The sequence below is a fragment of the Tubulanus polymorphus genome, chromosome 7, assembly GCF_964204645.1.
Source record: "Tubulanus polymorphus chromosome 7, tnTubPoly1.2, whole genome shotgun sequence".
Lineage (NCBI taxonomy): Eukaryota > Metazoa > Nemertea > Palaeonemertea > Tubulaniformes > Tubulanidae > Tubulanus > Tubulanus polymorphus.
The window spans coordinates 2,265,546-2,284,367 of NC_134031.1; the positions used below are offsets into that span (position 1 = coordinate 2,265,546).

Consider the following 18,822-nt stretch of genomic DNA (forward strand, 5'->3'; position numbering starts at 1 on the left):
CAATCGATCAGTGATCAGGTGTTGAGCTCACGTATGAAAATGTACATTAGTATTGGATATACTGGAATAGAAAAGATTTTTTTCAAAACATAACTTTCAGTATCGATCCCCAGACTGGTAAAGGCAGCTGCTATTCCATTCAAAAAAAACATGACATCTAATGCTGGGTTCACACACACAACTTTTTGAAGAGAAAATTGAGAAGTTGTCTCAACTTCTCGATTTCTCAACTTCTGACCCGGTTAGATAAATAAACAAAGTTGTGTCAAAATGTGTGTTCACACACACAACTCCAGCTGGGCGTAGATGCAGCAGTGCATAGAAGGCATAGAAGGATGAACAAGAAATTGCAATTTAAGCAGAAATCAAAAAGATAATTGTGATAAAACGACTTTGGCCTATCCAGCATCCATATGGATGCAGGATACTTTCTGCAGTCTGCAGTCGTCAAGCTGCTCTGTCTGCACATGATTAGAACCTACGAGCGCGTGTATGTAACATACCGAGATTCGTAGAAAACGTAAGGCATTATTCATTCCTCAATTTTTAGCCTCAACTGCTAGCAATACCGTTGCTATCTTTGGTTGATGAAATCTTTATATTGATAGAGAAACATCAATCGATCAGTGATCAGGTGTTGAGCTCACGTATGAAAACGTACATTGGTATTCGATATACCGGCATATAGAAAAATATTTTTTTTTCTCGAAGCAACATTTTCAGTATCATCGATCTGCTTCTACGGGTAAAGGCAGCTGCGATTCCATTAAAAAGTACCTGCCTCTGGGATGATGACAGCTAACTTTCTACATGAAATTCTGCAGTCGTCAAATAGCTCTGCTATTAGTTAAGTGTATAGAAACCTTTCTGTATATAAGTCTGCAATATACAATCCGCCAAACTGCGTTGAAATTTTTAGCTCATTTCATTATTCGCGCTACGAACTCTTGAATCACAGTATTATACACACTCGCGATCATACACATGATTAGATCATTCAGAGATTCGTAGACAAAAAGCGGGTTTAGCGTGTACATCTCTGGTCTCTGTGCAATTAATCTTTTCAACTCTCTGCGGGATTTCGTCATTCATCAACTCATAAAACTGGTATTTCTCGTCCATAGGAATGTTCCTTTTGATTCTACAGCACGAAACTCGAAACTACAGTAGAACTCACATGACTCGAGCTTCCGATGATAGGGACTGCTCCGAGTCCGATTTCTACGAATTAAGTAAATACCCAATTATGAATAATAGTTTATACGTTCCAGGTTAAATGGACCGACTATTTCATCCGAATTAAATGAAAATCCGGATTGAAAAATCTGAATTAGGCGAGTCGAGATCTACTGCACAGGGCCCAGTTTCACAAAAAGGTTTATCTCTTAAATCGATTTAATTTCTTCATTAATTCAGTTTATTTCAAATCGATTTAGGTCTTAATCCTTTTTTTGTGAACCTGGGACCTGAGTAAATCTCGCCTTATTCGCACATGGCTTACGCGGGACTTATGTATCCATAATGCCGACAACATTTACCTAGGACCAATTTCGCATCAGGTTCGAATCCCTTCCAGGGGAGGATGGTATTCGCACAGAGAATCAATCGAGAAAGATCTACTCTAGATATCAAACTAAACCAAAATCGAAACCTTCAAATCAACAAATTCGATGTTTTTATTTCTCTTTCATAAGTTGACGAGTAACATGCATACAATAATATAAAGTAGATATCAACATCACTGTAAACTTGACAATAACTTCTCAGCAAGAACGAATTCTACAGCACATAATTCCACCTTCAAAGACCAGTTCAGAAACAACATAGAACCATTGTTACCTTGTTTCTCCGCTCTGCTGAGCTTATAAGTTGACCCGGCCGGCCGCCTATCTACACTGTACATTACTTTTTTTAAAATCGTGATCAATTTTACCATAACAGCCCCGGCCGCTATAGAAATGAACTGTTTAGAAATGTTATCATATTTTACAAAAATGACCCCCGGCCGCTGCGGAGAAACAAGGTATCATTTGATTTTTGTTTAGCCTTAGTTATAAAATTGTTAACATAGTACAACTCATCTTGTTATTTATTCTGAACCCGGTTAACACGGCTACTCTGCGATTAGTACACTGGGATATTGGATGATCTAAGCTACTTCACTTCAAATACGAGCCCCAGTGGTGGCAAGACAGATTCCAAACCAACCCCTACATCCACCCCTAAACTCGAGTAGAGAGTATACATTACCTATCACACATCGTCATCCTCACAAGAACCGTTTAATTCAAATTTATCGGCGACAGCTGACGCGACGGTCATCCCGCGGTCCAGTCTTATCAACGGTTTCAACGCAGTCATCAAACTATTGAACAATTCGGGAAACAACACCTCCTGCGACGCGAGGATCTGCTTCGTGCGATGTCGTTCTTTCGGCGCTTCGAAACACGCCGGACAATTCTCGGCGATTATCGGCAATTTACGACCCTCGGCGAAGTCGCGCAGTTCGGTTTCGCGCACGTATACGAACGGTCGCACGACGCGTAAATCGCCTTCTCGTACGGTGTAGTTCGCTTTCATCGTTTGTAAACTTCCTGCGTGGAACGCGTTCATCAGGAAACTCTCGGCGAGATCGTCGAGGTGTTGCCCCATCGCGAGAACGTTATAACCCTCGCGGCGAGCGGTCGCGTAAATGCGACCGCGCTTCATGCGACTGCAAAAACTACAAATCGACGCGCACTCGTACGCGAGGTTCGCCGCCTGTTCGAGGATGTTTTGCTCCTCGTAGAAATACGGCACGCCGAGCGCGGAGAGGTAACGCTTCAACGGACTCGGGTCGTACGAGGCGGTGCGCGGGTCGACCGTCACGGCGCCGAATTCGAAACGGACGCCGCGCGACCTCGCGTAGAACTGATACTGACGTATCGTGTGCAGCAACGACAGCGAGTCTTTACCGCCCGATAAACAAACGAGAACGCGGTCGCCGTCCGCGATCATTTTATACTCTTCTAAAGCTCGTAAAGTCGGTTTGAAGATCTTTTTCGGAGGAGGGTGCCATTTTATTCCGCTGACCGTACTCGCCGCCGGAGCACTGTCCGAAATGTTTTCTTCTCTCGGTCTGAAGCAAGCATCGCCATCTTTACAAACGAATCCGCTGTTCGTCTTATGATCGAGTTTAGACTTTTGACTGGATTCCGAGCCATTGACTGTAACCGAATCTGGAGTTTTTGCTTCTTTCTCCGTCAAATCAGCACTTGAAGATTTACCGGTAGATTTAAAACCGTCTTCTCGACTTTTCTGAACAGTCGAATCAGGAATCGGAGTCGCTTCTACTTTCTCGGTAAAATCAGTGCTTGAAGAATTGCTTCTAGATTTTACTTTCTGAGTTATCTGATTCGTCAAATCAGTGCTTGAGGATTTAGTTTTAGATTTGCCTTTTCTAGCTTTTCGAGCATTTTTCCGAGGATTTTGAGTTGCTTCTACTTTCTCGGTCAAATCAGTACTTGAAGAATTGCTTTTAGAATTGACTTTCTGATTCGTCAAATCAGTGCTTGAAGATTTAGTTTTAGATTCACTTTTTCTAGCTTTTCGAGCATTTTTTCGAGGATTTTGAGTTGCTTCAACTTTTACAGTCGAATCAGTACTTGAAGAATTGCTTTTAGAATTGACTTTCTGATTGGTCAAATCAGCGCTTGAAGATTTAGTTTCAAAATCGCTTTTTCGAGCTTTCTCGCTTGTCAAATCAGTATTAACTTCAATTTTCTGGGCTGGATCAGCGATTGAAGAACTGTCTTTACGAGCTTCCTCATTCATCATATCAGGATGATCGACAGCAGAATCAGGTAGAAATCCTGACGTTAACATTTCAGTCATTCCCTCTGAAAAGCTTTTACCGTTATCCTGAATACTAATCATATTCGCGCTTTCATTAGATTTATCAACGAACTGATCACGGTCACTAGCTTTTTCAACATCACCGGCCATCTTATCAGTTTTATCAACGAACTGATCGCGGTCACTCGCTTTTTCAACATCACCGGCCATCTTATCAGTTTTATCAACGAACTGATCACGGTCACTCGCTTTTTCAACATCATCGGCCATCTTATCAGTTTTATCAACGAACTGATCACGGTCACTCGCTTTTTCAACATCACCGGCCATCTTATCAGTTTCTAAGATCGGGTAGTGCTTGCGTTTCATTTTAATACGTTTCCCCGGATAGAACGTGGTCAGCACAGGCGGGTACTGCGAGGCTGTTTTGCGATCGTACAGCCACAACGCTGCCTCGCTGGGCAGCAGGAACCAGCGTATACACCGGCCGCGCTCGTCGAAGAACGGTTTTTGATCGGCGATTTTCACTCGTTGCTTCGCGGCGTTTCGAAACACGTCATGTGCGAATTCGAGGCACTCTCCGAGCGACTCGGGAAGCGGGCCTTTCTCGTTCGTCGGCGGGTCGCGGAACCGCATTTCCGCGGCGCCGTACGATATATACCCCAACCACTTACGATCTTTGAACACTTGATGATCGCGATGGCGCCACTCTCCCGTTTCTGGATTGAAAATATACCGCGGTAGAATCCGCCAGGCGTTTTCGGCGACGAGTTTCACGGCTTCGAGAATGAAATCGACTTCGTCGTCGTTCGCGAAATACGGCAAATTCAAACGCGTGAAACCGGGACGCAGGATCTCGCGGTGGTTGTATTCCCGTTTACGCCGTAGATGAGTCCGATCGAGACGACTGTCCTCCACCAATAGATCCTCGATGCGTTCGGCTAGATCCTCGTCGATACCGAGTAGATACTGCGCGTACGGACCGGCGCACGCGCAACCTCCGCGCGACTGGATCCCGAACAGATCGTTTAGAACAGCGGCTACGAAGTTATGATGCAGAAACAGACCGGTCTCCGGGTGACGGACGACGAACGAGAAAATCGGCAAACGACGCAACGTCCGACTTCCGAGCAGCACCAAATTATCGACGTCCTTCCAATAATCGAAAGCCTTCGTGCAAAGTTTTTGATCTCGCGACGCGATCAGGTCCACGGTTACCGCATCTTTCAACTGGAAAACTAACCCGGCTCGGATAGATTCAACGATCGCCGGCGTCCCACCTTCCTCGCGCATCTCAACTTCCTGTAGATAGCGGTGCGCGTCGGCGCGCACATAGAACACCGACCCGCCACCGGCGCACGACGGAACCGCATGTCGAAACAGACGTTTCTTAGCGACGAGCACGCCGGGGGTCGCGACGCCGCCGACGAATTTATGCGGCGATAGAAAGACTGCGTCTTTATAAACGTACGGCTGATCGTCGGTGGCGACCACCGGATTCATATCGATTGTTACGTACGGAGCCGCGGTCGCGTAATCCCAGAACGCGAGAGCTCGGCGACGGTGTAACAAGACGGTCACGCGATCCACGTCGACCAGCGTACCCGTTATATTCGACGCGGCGCTGAAACAACCGATCAACTCGCGACTGCAATCCGACCACTCATCCAGTCGCCGTTCTAAATCGTCGTAATCCACTGCGCCGTCGTCGGTCAAACCGATCTCGACGACGGCGTACGCCACTTCGCGCCACGGTAGAAGATTCGAATGGTGCTCGTATGGTCCGACGAAAACGACCGGTCGCCGTTTGAAATCGAGCGCGTGGATTAATTTATGAACGGCCGCTGTCGAGCCGCTACCGACGAACAGAACGGCGTCGTGTTCGCCGGCGTTGGTCGCGTTACGGATTAAATCGCGCGCCTCGTGTCGATACAGCGTCGTTTGAAGCGCGGTGACCGTCGTCGTCGTGTGGGTATTCCCGTAATCGGGCAGGACCTCATCGCGGACGTAATCCTCGATGAAATTCAACGATTTTCCCGACGCAATGTAATCGCAGTAGACGGTCGAGCGTAGTCCGTACGGTCCGCTGAATACTTTCTCGCGACCGATCACGTTCCGGTTTATATACGACAATAATTCTTCGTTGGTGTTTTTATGGCGGTCTGGCTCGGCGTCGGCGGAAAACGCTTCTCGGTTCGGGTAGTCGTAGAATTTTCTGTTCGCTGCTTCAGGGATATTCGAGGCTTTAGATGATGACATTTTATTTCCTTATGTATAACCTTAAATAAATATTTTTAAATTAACATGAGATATTTGTCGATAAAAGTTGAGAACTTCACCGTTTCAAAATTAAACGAAACCAGGCGGTGGTGACTTTTTGATTTTAGACAATGACATTTTGATCATTGGATTAATACGTAAAACCTGAAAAATTTTTTGAATAGATTAAGGGACAAATTGACACGATTTAAGATTAGGACCACACTATTTCATAATAAAAAGGAAAGCATGTGGGGGAAAATGAATAAATATTAGTTGTTTTTGAATTGGTACGTTTTTTCGGAAATCTGTCCGTTTTTGGCTTAAATTTTAGTTCTGATCACTTTCAAAAAAGTTCCCTCTAATCAGTGGGTAATCAATACAATCATTTTGGAAAGTTAAATACCTGAATTTGTGCGTAATTTAGTCGTCAACCGAAGCTTTATGACGAAATGAAACCGAAAGGATGCCAAGTACGGGTGCGAAAATAGCGGGATTCGAACCTAAACTAGTATAACACATGTTTGCGTCATCAACTGCAATGACGTCACCATCAAGAGGTTTTCCGAGGATTTCTTGACGTCACGAACACCGGCTATTTCCGTGTTTCCTCCTCCGCTGCCGCAGCTGTCATTGCCAGTAGTTCAAACATGGCGGCTGAGTCCACGTACTCGAGGAATTTACACGATAAAATGGGCGCGGCCGAGCAAACTAATCAAATACAATGGGCAGCAATATCATTAACACACGTAGAATATCCTAAAGGTATTTTCTGAACAGTTTTAATTCATATTCGTATATTAAAAAGCTTTTATTTCGTAATTAAATCGAGGTTTTCCACTTCTATGCCAGAAGAGGGCAACACCGTACGGCCATCATGTTTTGATTGAAATATTAATCTGTTTTCCGAAAGCCAAAGTTTTTGGTTTCCGAAACTCCTTCCTCCCAAGAACAGTTGAGGACTGGAACAACAGCAGTCAGGAGAAGGATATGTTCTGCTGTTTCAGTACGCACCACCTAATCGCACCATCGCGGTTCAGATGCAGTATCCCATATAGATGATGTAGATGTTTTGATTAATTTTTTTATTTCAGGAGATTTTATCGGTTTCGTGTTGGCAATTATCAGTCTGACGCCAATCTGTATTCTAGTCGGTTTTGGAACGTTGATTCTATTCAGGAGGGACTTACACACAGTATGTACTACTTATCATCCCTGACCCAATCTTTTTCTGACAGAAACAGTTCTTTAGGTTCGATTGAACATTTAGTTTTGACAGTGGCCGAACTTGTACCACTTTTCAGTTTAATGTATTTTCCTCTTCACCCTTATAATAACCTAGGCCCAGATTCACGGAAAATGGTTTAATAATTGGACACTTAATCTAATGTTTTCAAAACAATTATAATTCAAACTTAACAGTAAGCATAAACTTTTTCATGGAACATCATCCTCAGCTTTTGTTATGAACAATTTTCACAGTGTATTGTAGAACACGTTGTGTATTAATCATAATTTCTACTGATGAATTTTTTCATTTTTTTTTCGGTAGATCTCGTATTTAATTGGTTTACTGCTGAATGAAGTCGTCAATTGGATCCTGAAACATCTAATTCAAGAATATCGTCCACTTAGACGTAAGTTGAAAAAACCACTGAATTAACCCTTTCAGTGCTGACTAATTGATACCGTGTAGTGCTGGAGATAATTTGAAAATTTTCAAAAATTCCACCCTAGTATGTTGAATAACGGGAATACCACTATAGTGCGTCTGCACCGCGGTGCGATGTATCGTTAGTGATTAGTATTTCACTATGTTTGACAGGTGATGCACTTATTCAAGAGAGATAATTACCAATTACATCTGTACACCACATTGCAGTGTACTAGCAAAATCTATAACTGATTTATACACCGCGCTGCGGTGTAGATGCACTGAAAGGGTTCATGGTTTACTGAGATACACAGTACTGATTTAGGTGTCTACAGTAATTGGGTTATGAAAGCGATGCAGGCGCTTCCTTGAACTGTGAAATGTTCTCCTTTAAAAACTCTTTATACGTGTATCCTGTTCAAGTGATTTATCCAGTTTACCAAGTTTGACTGTACAGTTATTATTATTAAACTGGAAATTCAGTTTGAAAATGATTCACAATATCTGTATCCGCAAGAACTGATTTGTTTATGTGTGTTTTGAATAAATATCGAACGAAAATTGAATACTTCGACAAATGAAAGACCCTTTATTCCCTTCCTTTCACGACTGGATAAAAATCAATATCCATGAAGAGCTGTATGTCGTATGAATTTGAGACTATGTTTTGCTATTTGAGGATGATAAATATAGCTGTGTTTGCTTGATGATATATTGATTATTATTTTCTATAGAACGTGAGACTGTATTTTCTGAATACGGTATGCCTTCGAGTCATGCACAGTTTATGTGGTTTTATGCAGTCTACTTGTCTTTCTTCCTTATCATTAGGTGAGTCCTGGCATATTGCCCTTTTGAATATCCGAAACTTGATGCTGAAATTGCCTCTTTGAATTTTGAAATTGAATTTTTTTCTGATGAAGCGTGCCCCCCTTTTTGACGAAAAGGCTCCTTATAATAAATGGGCACTCGGAATTTGTGGGGGTCTTGTAAAACCCCTGGACTCATCTTCTCTTGGGTTTACTGTGAAAGTCTAATCGATGCAGATCTGTGGGTTCTATAACTATATTCCAACACAATTATGGGTTGGGTTGGATTTAGATAAACTTTATTTGGACTGGAGGCTGTTTTTTCAGAATGCATAGAAATTATCATTTTGTTGATGAATTATGGAAGTATGCCATCGGATTAGTAGTCTATGGTTTAGCTTGTACTGTAGGATATAGCAGGTATGTGAAAAACCAAATATTCGGGCTTTTTTCAAGTTTGAAATTTATATAAATCCCACACCTACAAAGATGCTCTTGCATATTAAGACAGTTGAAAATAGCTCAAAGAATTGAGTCATAGTTTTTCTTTTAAATTGTGCATTTTCATCACTTTAAAATGTGGATGGACAGTCTCTTGTATATGGAAGCCAATTTCTTCATGTTTTTCTATGTCGGTGAATAACTGGAATTTAATGTGAGATAATTTATTTTTCAGAATATACCTCGGTTATCATTCGTTCAGCCAGGTGGCGGTTGGAGCTCTTATCGGACTCACATTAGGAACTATATGGTTTTCGACTGTACATTTAGTTTTAACGCCGTTTTTCCCTGTTTTAGCATCTTGGTAAGTGTCGGACTGATAGTGATGCTAATAAATTTTTAAATTGTGTGCTCAACAATTTCAGTAATACAGCTCTTGACTACGCTCATATCATCTTTGCATATATCATAGAAACATATTGTATATTTCAATTGGTCTTGAATGTAATGAAATAAAAACTGTACTATCCTTTGATAAAAAAATGATGGTAGCCAAATGTATGCTATTTTTTAAAGATGGCAATCTCCAAAAGTCAATCTGCATCATTGATCATTGAGGCCAGGTCGAGGAGATTTTTTTAAAGGAAAAGCCTCATGCAATTTTGTTGTTTAAGCTGAAAAGATACAACACGTTTTGATTTTATTTTTATCCGCAGTTCGTTAGGTGAATTTTTAATGTTACGCGATTCGACGTTGATCCCGAATGTGATGTGGTTCGAATACACGTGTTCACGCTCGGAATCCAGGTAAAATAATCACTACATGCAGTTTAAGATTACACCAACCGAAACTCGTAAATTTATCATCTTTTTGAGTTTTCATATTATTTTCAGGAGTCGACAACGCAAGATAACGTCTCGCAAGTCGCAATGACTATATATGTCGGCGGGGAAGAACCATCGCCAACGAAATCATCGCGGCCAGTAACTGCCTCTCAACAGCTGCAGCTGCGTTACTCTTCTCCATAATCAAACTAATATTCAGCAGGGTAATTCATTACGCGGACAAACTTCTTTCTTCGGTGGAGGCGCTGCTGGCAAAGACGCGGCGCTGTTAAGGATACTTTACGGAAGAACATTTCAGCAGATTTGTGCGCTGGAACTCACTAGTATTTATGTAAATTGTTAAAGGATTTTAATTTATATGCAAATGAAATGTCAAACACGGCGAATGAATGTCTCGTTGTGTTATTATGAAATTAGCCAAAAAAAATGTTAATATGCAATGTTGAAATATTTGATATCGATAGCCTCGATTCGAAGAGGATTTGGGTTTGTCTGTGACTATGTACATTGTCTCCACGTTTGGACTTATTAGCTCTATGTATATCGGTTTTTAATTGGCTATCATAGGGAACCTCCAGCGCTACTGTGGCAATCTAGGATTCGCCAGGTGTCGCTAGTAGTTACTCGGTCTTCGGCTTTCGAATTCTTTTAAATTTCAGTTAAAATTGAATGAACTTTTTGCTTGAACAAACTAACTATTGATGAAAACTATATCAATCATGAATTTGATGTATATTCCTGTGATTATATACGGATACGAGTGCATTACCAACTTCAAAATTGATCGATAACGAACGAATTTTGAAAACGTAAGACTGAGGCTCGTCGCGCCATCTGGTGTGGTGGTTCTCCATTGTTTAACCCTTTCAGTGCATCTACACCGCAGTGCGATGTATGAATCGGTGATGGATTTTGCAAGTACACTGGTGTGATTAGTTATTAGTATTTATCTATATTGAAAGATGGCAGCACCTGTCAGACATAGTGAAATATTAGTTACAAACGATACACCGCACCGCGGTGCAGATGCACTATAGTGGTATTCCCGTTATTCAACATACTAGGGCGGAATTTTTGAAAATTTTCAAATTATCTCCAGCACTATCGGGTATTGATTAGTCAGCACTGAAAGGGTTAAAGCGATGCACTAGTGAAATGTAAAGAAATGCATGACAAACATTGTTTGATATATGATAACTAACCCATCTCTAGAAGTAGTGTAGTGTATCACGCGTTTTAAGAGTATTGTTTTAGTTTCTTGATCGTTTTTAGTTTCTTGAACTGTTTTCTAAACTATCGAAATGAGAGTGAACGCAGAGCATTTTATCTGCCATTGCACAAATAATCAATTTTTTATATGAAGGTGAATGATTCTGTGGTAGAAGCAGTTGATCATGTGTTGATTTCGATGATAGGTGTTTGATGTACCCTGTAGATGACCGATATATTTAACTGATATAAAAGCAGGTACCAATTTGTAGCCTATACCCTCCATGACCTCGGATGTTCAAGTCCTACACGTTTCTCCCAATTTTGGTCGCCCACACTAACTAACTTCACTTGTATTTAGAACTTCCAACTAAGTTATCTTTATTCGGTAATGAATGTACCAGACATCAGACATTTTATCAACACTCTTTTAATACGTGATGATTGAAAGATTTTTGAGCAGCCATTGTTGAATATCTAAGTTGTCCCATACTTTCAAAGAGTGATCGTCCACACTTTACGTGTTCGGGAATTCCTCACAGAAATCTTTTATTCGGGAATGGACTAAACGCCGGGGGCCAGTAGTTCGAAAGCTGGTTAAAGATAACAGGCGTATCAAGAGAAATCCCGCAATAAATTCAGCCAGATTGAGAAACTCGAATAGAAGAGTAAATATATTTGCGCAACGTTTCGGCTAAAGACTATAAGCCATCATCAGGCGTGAATTTATCAGGCTGAATTTATCGTCGGATTTCTCTCGTTATCATCATACACGGATATTGTGTATCGGTATCTTCTCGTCTCATAACAGGCGATCCCAGACGCAGATTGATACCTGCATTTATGTACATACAATACGTGCAAGCACTGTGTTGCGAAATTCCAAATGCCCGTAGTTGTTTTGCCTGTACCCAGGGGTAGATCAATGGTACAAATAAATCATACTCTCAACCATGTCAAAGTAGGGTACTTCTGCGCTTTACTCAACCACGGAATAAAAGGCTAAAAAAAACGATTAGGCTGTATATATATGGGAATGGGGTTCTCGGGACATATAGTTTTTGCATCATGTCTAGATTCACCTTTGGTTTTGCGTTTACTGTAGTTGACTTATTTATGATTGTTTTTGACTGCGGTCTATTCTGGTCTCTTCTTGTCGTATTTGACACGAATATTTTACGATTTTATATCGAAAAAACGAAACTTTTCTACTATTTTTATCTCATTGTCAATGATGATGATGATGATGATGATGATGATGATGATGATGATGATACTGATGATGATTTGCCGTCCGTTTTTTATCCTCTCCGCTTCACCTGTAATTATCGTTCATTTTACGAATAATCATACGCGTTCAATATTCAACCTGAGAACTGTTCTCAACTTTTAGTGTCTAGTTTTAACGAATGTTTACCCTTTATTCTTAGATAAAAGGTTGAACATCGTGGATACGTGTTCGATGATAAGGCTACAGTAGACATTGGATAATCACACGTCGCGTGGTCTGCGATGGCATGAGCTTTGTCACAAATGTTCATTGCCCATCAGAGTCCGATCTAAGGAATAAAAGCCACTTGCCCGGGGGCAAGTATATCTAAAATTCTATTTGCCCCTTCAAATATCTGCTTGCCCTACCTACACAAGCAGTCCAACTGTTGTATCGATTGGGAAATGGCTTTGAGCTATAAAATTGCTCTAGCCCGGTGGACAAGTGATAATGATAACCTACTTGCACTTATGATAATATACTCGTCCCGGGAAATCGGACAAGTGCTTAGATCGGACCCTGCCCATGGTCGCCTCAACTGCCCTGTTATCGACTTTTGCCGCCTCCAATCATTGGTCGTATTGGTCGTGAGATCCGATGAGGCGAAGGCAGTCTGCTGAATCGTGTTTTGTATCATACACGCTCCGCTCGAGTCCGATCTTTTTGAACCTTGAATAGATTTGTCGAATTTGAGAGCTATGTCCGTGATGCACGCTATATATTGAATTCATACGTAGAGGCAGAAAGCTATTTGAATATTTAAACGGCTTTCTGGGAGTTGATCGCATCAGGCTGGAGCATCCTCCCTAGGCAGGGATTCGAACCTGATGGCATCGCTGCTCTCAGCCACAGCATAAACCGTGGCAATCGATGCCATCAGGGATGATGGGCTGGCGCCGACTTGATTATGAAAGAAAATGTCAAAATTCGTTTCTCCATCTAAAATTTACGCAGTTAGTGTGCTGTCATTTTGTTCGAAAGATTAACAGAATTATACATGTAAGTTTTTTCCTCAATGTTATTCGCGAGAATTCTTTTTTCGTATCTTTAGATGTGTGTGGTTCAGCTGTGTTATGATTTTTTCGTTTAACACATTTTAATGTAAGAACAAAAAGCGGCACAATACGCACACATACACATACATACACACACACATACATACACACATACATACACACACATACATACACACACATACACACACACACATACATACACACACATACACACACGCATACATACACACATACATACACACACATACACACACACATACATACACACACATACACACACGCATACATACACACACACACATACATACATACATACACACACATACACACACACACACATACACACATACATACGCACACATACATACATACATACATACGCACACATACATACACACACACACACACACATATATCTATTAATCATTGTTTAATAATAAACAATGTATGCATGGAAATAATGTTGGCAAAATGTTTTGTAATAAACTCATCTTTGATTATAAATAGTCGCAATTTTTTCTGTTTTTGTGAGCTCATTTTGTATGAAAATAGCTTGGGATTCCTTGATGACCTCTTCAGTGAAAACGGCTTTGATCCTCCATTACCAGTGCTCCCTCCTCTGATAGCAGTAAAGCTGACTGGATTGCCCACTCCCCTGACTATTGTACTGTAGTAGGTTTCAACCAATATAATAACAATCGGACGATTATTGTTTGTTAGATTGCAGCGAAAGTTATAGTTTATTTGGGAACAAAGACAACAATTTTCAGTGAGCAAAGAAACATCATAAAAGTCACTGAAATAACTGTTGAATTACGCGATATACTGTTTAATAATTGACTAATTCAGCGAAAATTTTCCACAGGGATTATCAGAATACTCATCTAAAAGCGCAGCCAACCATTTACAAGAAAACTGATCAACGGTTTCAGACGCCTCGATTCCTATCACAGATAAAAGAGAAATGCAGAATATTTGCGAAAAAAACGATTACTTACAATGGCTCGGCCAAAAATGTCGTTTCAGTTGACAGGCTAAAAACTCTTGATATCTCTACTCTGATTTCCAATTTCAAAATCAAAACCCCCTGTCTCGCACCCGGCAGGGTGTGTTGGGTTAAGGGGAGACCAAATCAAATCTACCAATCAAATAAATAACAGGGTCAATCCCCATTTTAAGATCAAACAAGTATCACAGGTGTTATCACAGATGATATAAATTCTACGAAATTGGTTTGGGTGGCTCAAAATAATGATAGGCATACTACTTAATACCCCCCCCCCCCCCCCCCCAGTTCAAAGTCACGAGCTTTATTACATGTAATGATAACAACCGATTATTCCAATCACTCATTTTAGGAAATTGCATAGAACGAGGCAAATATCTCACTTTTTCTTTAAAAAAAATCAATTGTAGGTCGAAAACGAAGAACCAATTGTAAATTGTAATTACAGGTGGTGAAGTAGCCAGCAGACGTGATTGAAGCAGTAGTTGACGCTAGCTCGAATAGCTATAGTATAGTTTCTCAGTGACATCAGCGACACCAGTGTAATAATCTGACACTACACAGTTTGCCTGAAGACTCGGTGGACGATGAGTCCGTATTGTGGCTGGATGGACCCTCACGTTTCCCCTCTGGTGTTGACTTGCGATCCGTTTTTTTCCCTCCCACCCTCCCCATCTCTATCTTTCTTGCCTCCATGTACATTCGTCCGCGAAAAGTCATTCCCTCCCAATACTCTATAGTGGACGAGTATATATAGGGGGAGTTGATGTCACTGGGGAAACGGATAAATTGGGACCAACTTCACAGATAGTCCTGTTATGCTTACCCAATTCGTTTGCGTATTTCATCATTTTACCGCGGTCGCATTCAGCCTGTTCACATCCAATTATGCCAGTACATTTTTCCAGTGTCTCGTCGATGTACTTGCCGGCTGCCTCTTTGCAGGTCTTCAATAACGCCTCGTCTGTCAATGGAGATTTTCGACCAGAAGAGCACATTAATGCCGCACCAGCGCAGCGACTACAATCGACGTCATCGGCACAGTCCGAATTTTGGCACGCTGCATATTCCTGGTTGAAGAGATCCTCAAACGCGGTTTCATTGCGGAATTTAAAATCCTCGCTCTTACAACTTTCTGAAACTACACGCAAAGATATATTCAGTCAACCATTTACAATGTAAACTCTGAGCCTGTGATGAGCAATTTAATTGAGGTTGTTAGATTTAGATGAGATCGTAGTCTACCGAGGTTTTAAATGGTTGACTTCTTTTTGTATCGGAGGCTCGAGATTAAAAAAGCAACGGTGAGAATATTGTTTGAATTTTCCCGAGCAAGATTTTCGGGAAATATGTATAACTCTTAAATGATCAAATCTCTATATGGCTCGTTGCATAGCCGCGATTTAAGTATTATACAAAAGCGAATCTTTTTTTGTTACTAACCTCGCATTTCATACAGAAATACCAGAAACAGACAAACAACAACGGCGTACGATGTCTTCATTTCGGAGCTCGTGAAGGTGTAGTTTTTCCGGAACGTGCAGCAAACTGAATAATGAAGCCAACGTTGGGTCGTTTAAAATAGAAAATCGTGCCCACGTTGTGAAACAGGTGGATATTTTCAACATGACATATTGTCAATAATTTCGTGTCATCAGCAAATGATTTGCATTTCACATTTTATAGAAAATGTAGAAAATGAAAAATACTTGGAAATAACACAGGAAAATACTACGAGATACGAGAAACATGGTTTCGGGAAAACAATGTTTCCGAGATCAAACATGTTTCCGTGTTTCTGTGTTTCGTGTGCGTTGGGCTTATAGCTCCGTGATAAACGACGGGCTGCTCGTAAAGATAGCGTGTGCCCGCATTGACACCTGAGCTTCCTGGTTCCTTCCTTATTATTATCAATTCTCAGTTTTTCAATGCTACATTTCGAAGTACGAGGCACATTTTGACACGATGACGCTTTGCCTAAAACGCTAAGAATGAATGAAAAACAGACGCATTTTTCAAATATTTCCGTCGAATCGATACTCCAGTAATTTTACACTCAATGGTAAAATTCAAATTCACACCTTTTGAGTTTTGAACTTCAAAATTATTATACTAAGTTTAGAACAGAGGCAAGACGTTTTTAGTGATATAAACAATACTTGATAAATTCATGAAAAATCCTAATTCCCAAAAACCCAATTCAACCCCACGCCTCTCTAAATTGTATCAATAAGTAGCAAGATCTCTTCCCTTGTATCTGCCTTTCATTCGTTCGTTGGAATCTTCAAAATTGGCAGATCACACCGCACTAATCGATGTGAAGCCATCTGCTTTTTGCATGCGATATACAACGTGTATACATGAAATCGATCGGTGTTAGTACAAGCAAACAGAATTCATTTGTAAATTTCATAAAGATTTATTTCACAAATTCACCAGGACCCAGTTCCACAGTCGTGAGTTAGAGTTAACTCTGAGTTAAAGTTAGTTCATTTTCAATGTTTTAACCCAGAGTCAAATCTTAACTCAGAACTGTGGAACTGGGCCCTGGTTTATAATTATGGTAAAAATGGATTTGATCTGCTGATTGATACTTTTCAACAATTATTTTCATATTTCTTTTCTTAATCATTTATGTCATTGAGTCTTATAGTTTTACTGTAATGTATAATCAAATATATTATCCGGTTCCGAGCCTATTTTACTGAAACGTTCATGAGTTAATCGAGCTCCTCAGTCGGCCTGTGCATTGGACCGATTTCGCTTGAATCAATTCGGTCAATTCAGTTGATCCACCGCGTATTAAAACATTCGCCATATAAACAAGAACTGTTGAACGACGTTTTAAACGAATTCAAATCGCGAATGACCTTCAAGAAGTTATCGTCTTCGCATTCTTCGACGCAGATCAGCCAATCAACGCAGCGACCGTTACACGCATCGGTTTCGAGCATCTGTTTAGGAAGAGAATTTTCCTCCAGATATCGTTTCATTATTCCAGAACAAAATAAATGTCGGCAGTATTTCTGCTTGAATGAATACATCGTTTTCACGCCCGGATCGGACTGTTCCGCCATTGCTATAGATATCGTCTTGAACAAGAAAATGGCGCCGAAGATTTTGGCTGTAAGGTCACAATAGAAACAAACAATGAAAAAACATTTCAGAAGAACTCTCGGGTTTGAACTCTTGGTCCGTGTTCAATTTGCTTAGTGTAAGTCATAATCAGTGCTTCACATATAGACCTACCTACCGGTCATCAGCAAATTCATTTTAGTTCTGCGACACAGTTCACAGATCGGAATGAAACACTAGAAACTCGATCTTTCTTTGAGTTACAACGGTTTTTTCTGTTATCGAAATTAAGTGTAACGTAGGCAGCAGCGCCCCCTACTCTCATAGCATAATCCAATCTCCAAAATACCTCAGATCTACTCCCGAGGAAAGCCCATAAGATTCGTGTTTAGTCACGCCTGCCCCTACCCTGCCCTATGAACGCCACGAAGGAACAAAAATTTAAAATTGAAGTCATTTCGGAGGTAAATTACCCGGCGAAATGGCCAGTTTTGCAAATTCTGGCGCTGAAAGTGATATCGAGGATACGTTGATTAGATGAAACAGGTGATCCAGAGATGACAAGAGAGTCACTCGTTATGACAGATGGTTTAGGAAATCAATTGTGGAAACCTGGGAACTGTCAAGTCGTAAATCGCTCTTCCAACTGACGAATGGATCGATACACGTGTATTTATCTATCTATCCACTATACAATGGGTAGTAATCCGTTTAACTGATAATGACGTTCCCTTTTATTCCCGGTTCAAAATATTTTTACGACAAGCACATACTAATCACTTCGGTTACTGCATTGGCATCCTCGCTTATCAGGGTTTGATTGCCCCCGCCGAAACTCACGCCAACAAACCCTGGGCCCCTTATCCTTCATCGCGCTAACCGGACACCAGTCTACACATCTAGCCAATCAGATGCGTAGCGAATCTACCGACGAAAACCAACGCATCTCATAGGCTTTATCCATAGACTGGTGGCCGTGTAGCGGAAACCTGTCCATTCAAGAAATCTTGGGTAATGTAAAGCCTGGCGCACACGAGGCAATTTTCAGTCGCCGGTTGCTGCGACCGATTTTTGAGCAACCGTTGGGCAATCGATCGCTAGGTGTCGCCCGTATGCGACCACTGGCGACGGAGAGGCGATTATCTTTCGCGCCAAACATTTTTATCACGTGACTTTACAAGATGGCCACGCTACTAACCCGGGTGATGCCGTATTTGGAAGTATCACATGATAATTATTCGTTTAGTCATTGGCTAGGTTGATGAGGTGCTCGTTGCTTGGCGTCTCCAGCTACCGCACACGGGCAATTCCCGAGCGATCGCCGAGCAATTTCTCGGCGACAAGCAATTTTCAAACATGTTTGATATTGGGCGACACGGAGCAATTCCTTTCGACAACGAGCAA

The 18,822-nt window shown here is 41.2% G+C and overlaps 2 protein-coding genes across 3 annotated transcripts; one reads left to right on the top strand and one right to left on the bottom strand.

Moving 5' to 3' along the window:
* Positions 1 to 1,688: 1,688 nt before the first annotated feature.
* LOC141908683 (uncharacterized) lies at positions 1,689 to 6,591 on the bottom strand. Its single transcript, XM_074798824.1, has 2 exons — positions 6,500 to 6,591; positions 1,689 to 6,113 (listed from the first exon to the last, which is right to left on the bottom strand). Exon 2 carries the CDS (start codon positions 6,091 to 6,093, stop codon positions 2,254 to 2,256), a length of 3,840 nt encoding a protein of 1,279 aa, XP_074654925.1. The 5' UTR covers positions 6,094 to 6,113; positions 6,500 to 6,591; the 3' UTR covers positions 1,689 to 2,253.
* Positions 6,592 to 6,736: 145 nt separating this feature from the next.
* LOC141908668 (dolichyldiphosphatase 1-like) lies at positions 6,737 to 13,786 on the top strand. 2 transcript variants are annotated; one of them, XM_074798798.1, is made up of 8 exons: positions 6,737 to 6,858; positions 7,188 to 7,288; positions 7,646 to 7,730; positions 8,482 to 8,578; positions 8,884 to 8,976; positions 9,233 to 9,361; positions 9,714 to 9,803; positions 9,891 to 13,785. In XM_074798798.1, exons 1-8 carry the CDS (start codon positions 6,744 to 6,746, stop codon positions 9,928 to 9,930), a joined length of 750 nt encoding a protein of 249 aa, XP_074654899.1. In that variant the 5' UTR covers positions 6,737 to 6,743; the 3' UTR covers positions 9,931 to 13,785. The 2 variants fall into 2 exon arrangements, with proteins under 2 accessions (XP_074654899.1, XP_074654900.1); XM_074798799.1 differs by having other exon boundaries at positions 6,750 to 6,858; positions 7,191 to 7,288; positions 9,891 to 13,786.
* Positions 13,787 to 18,822: the final 5,036 nt, after the last annotated feature.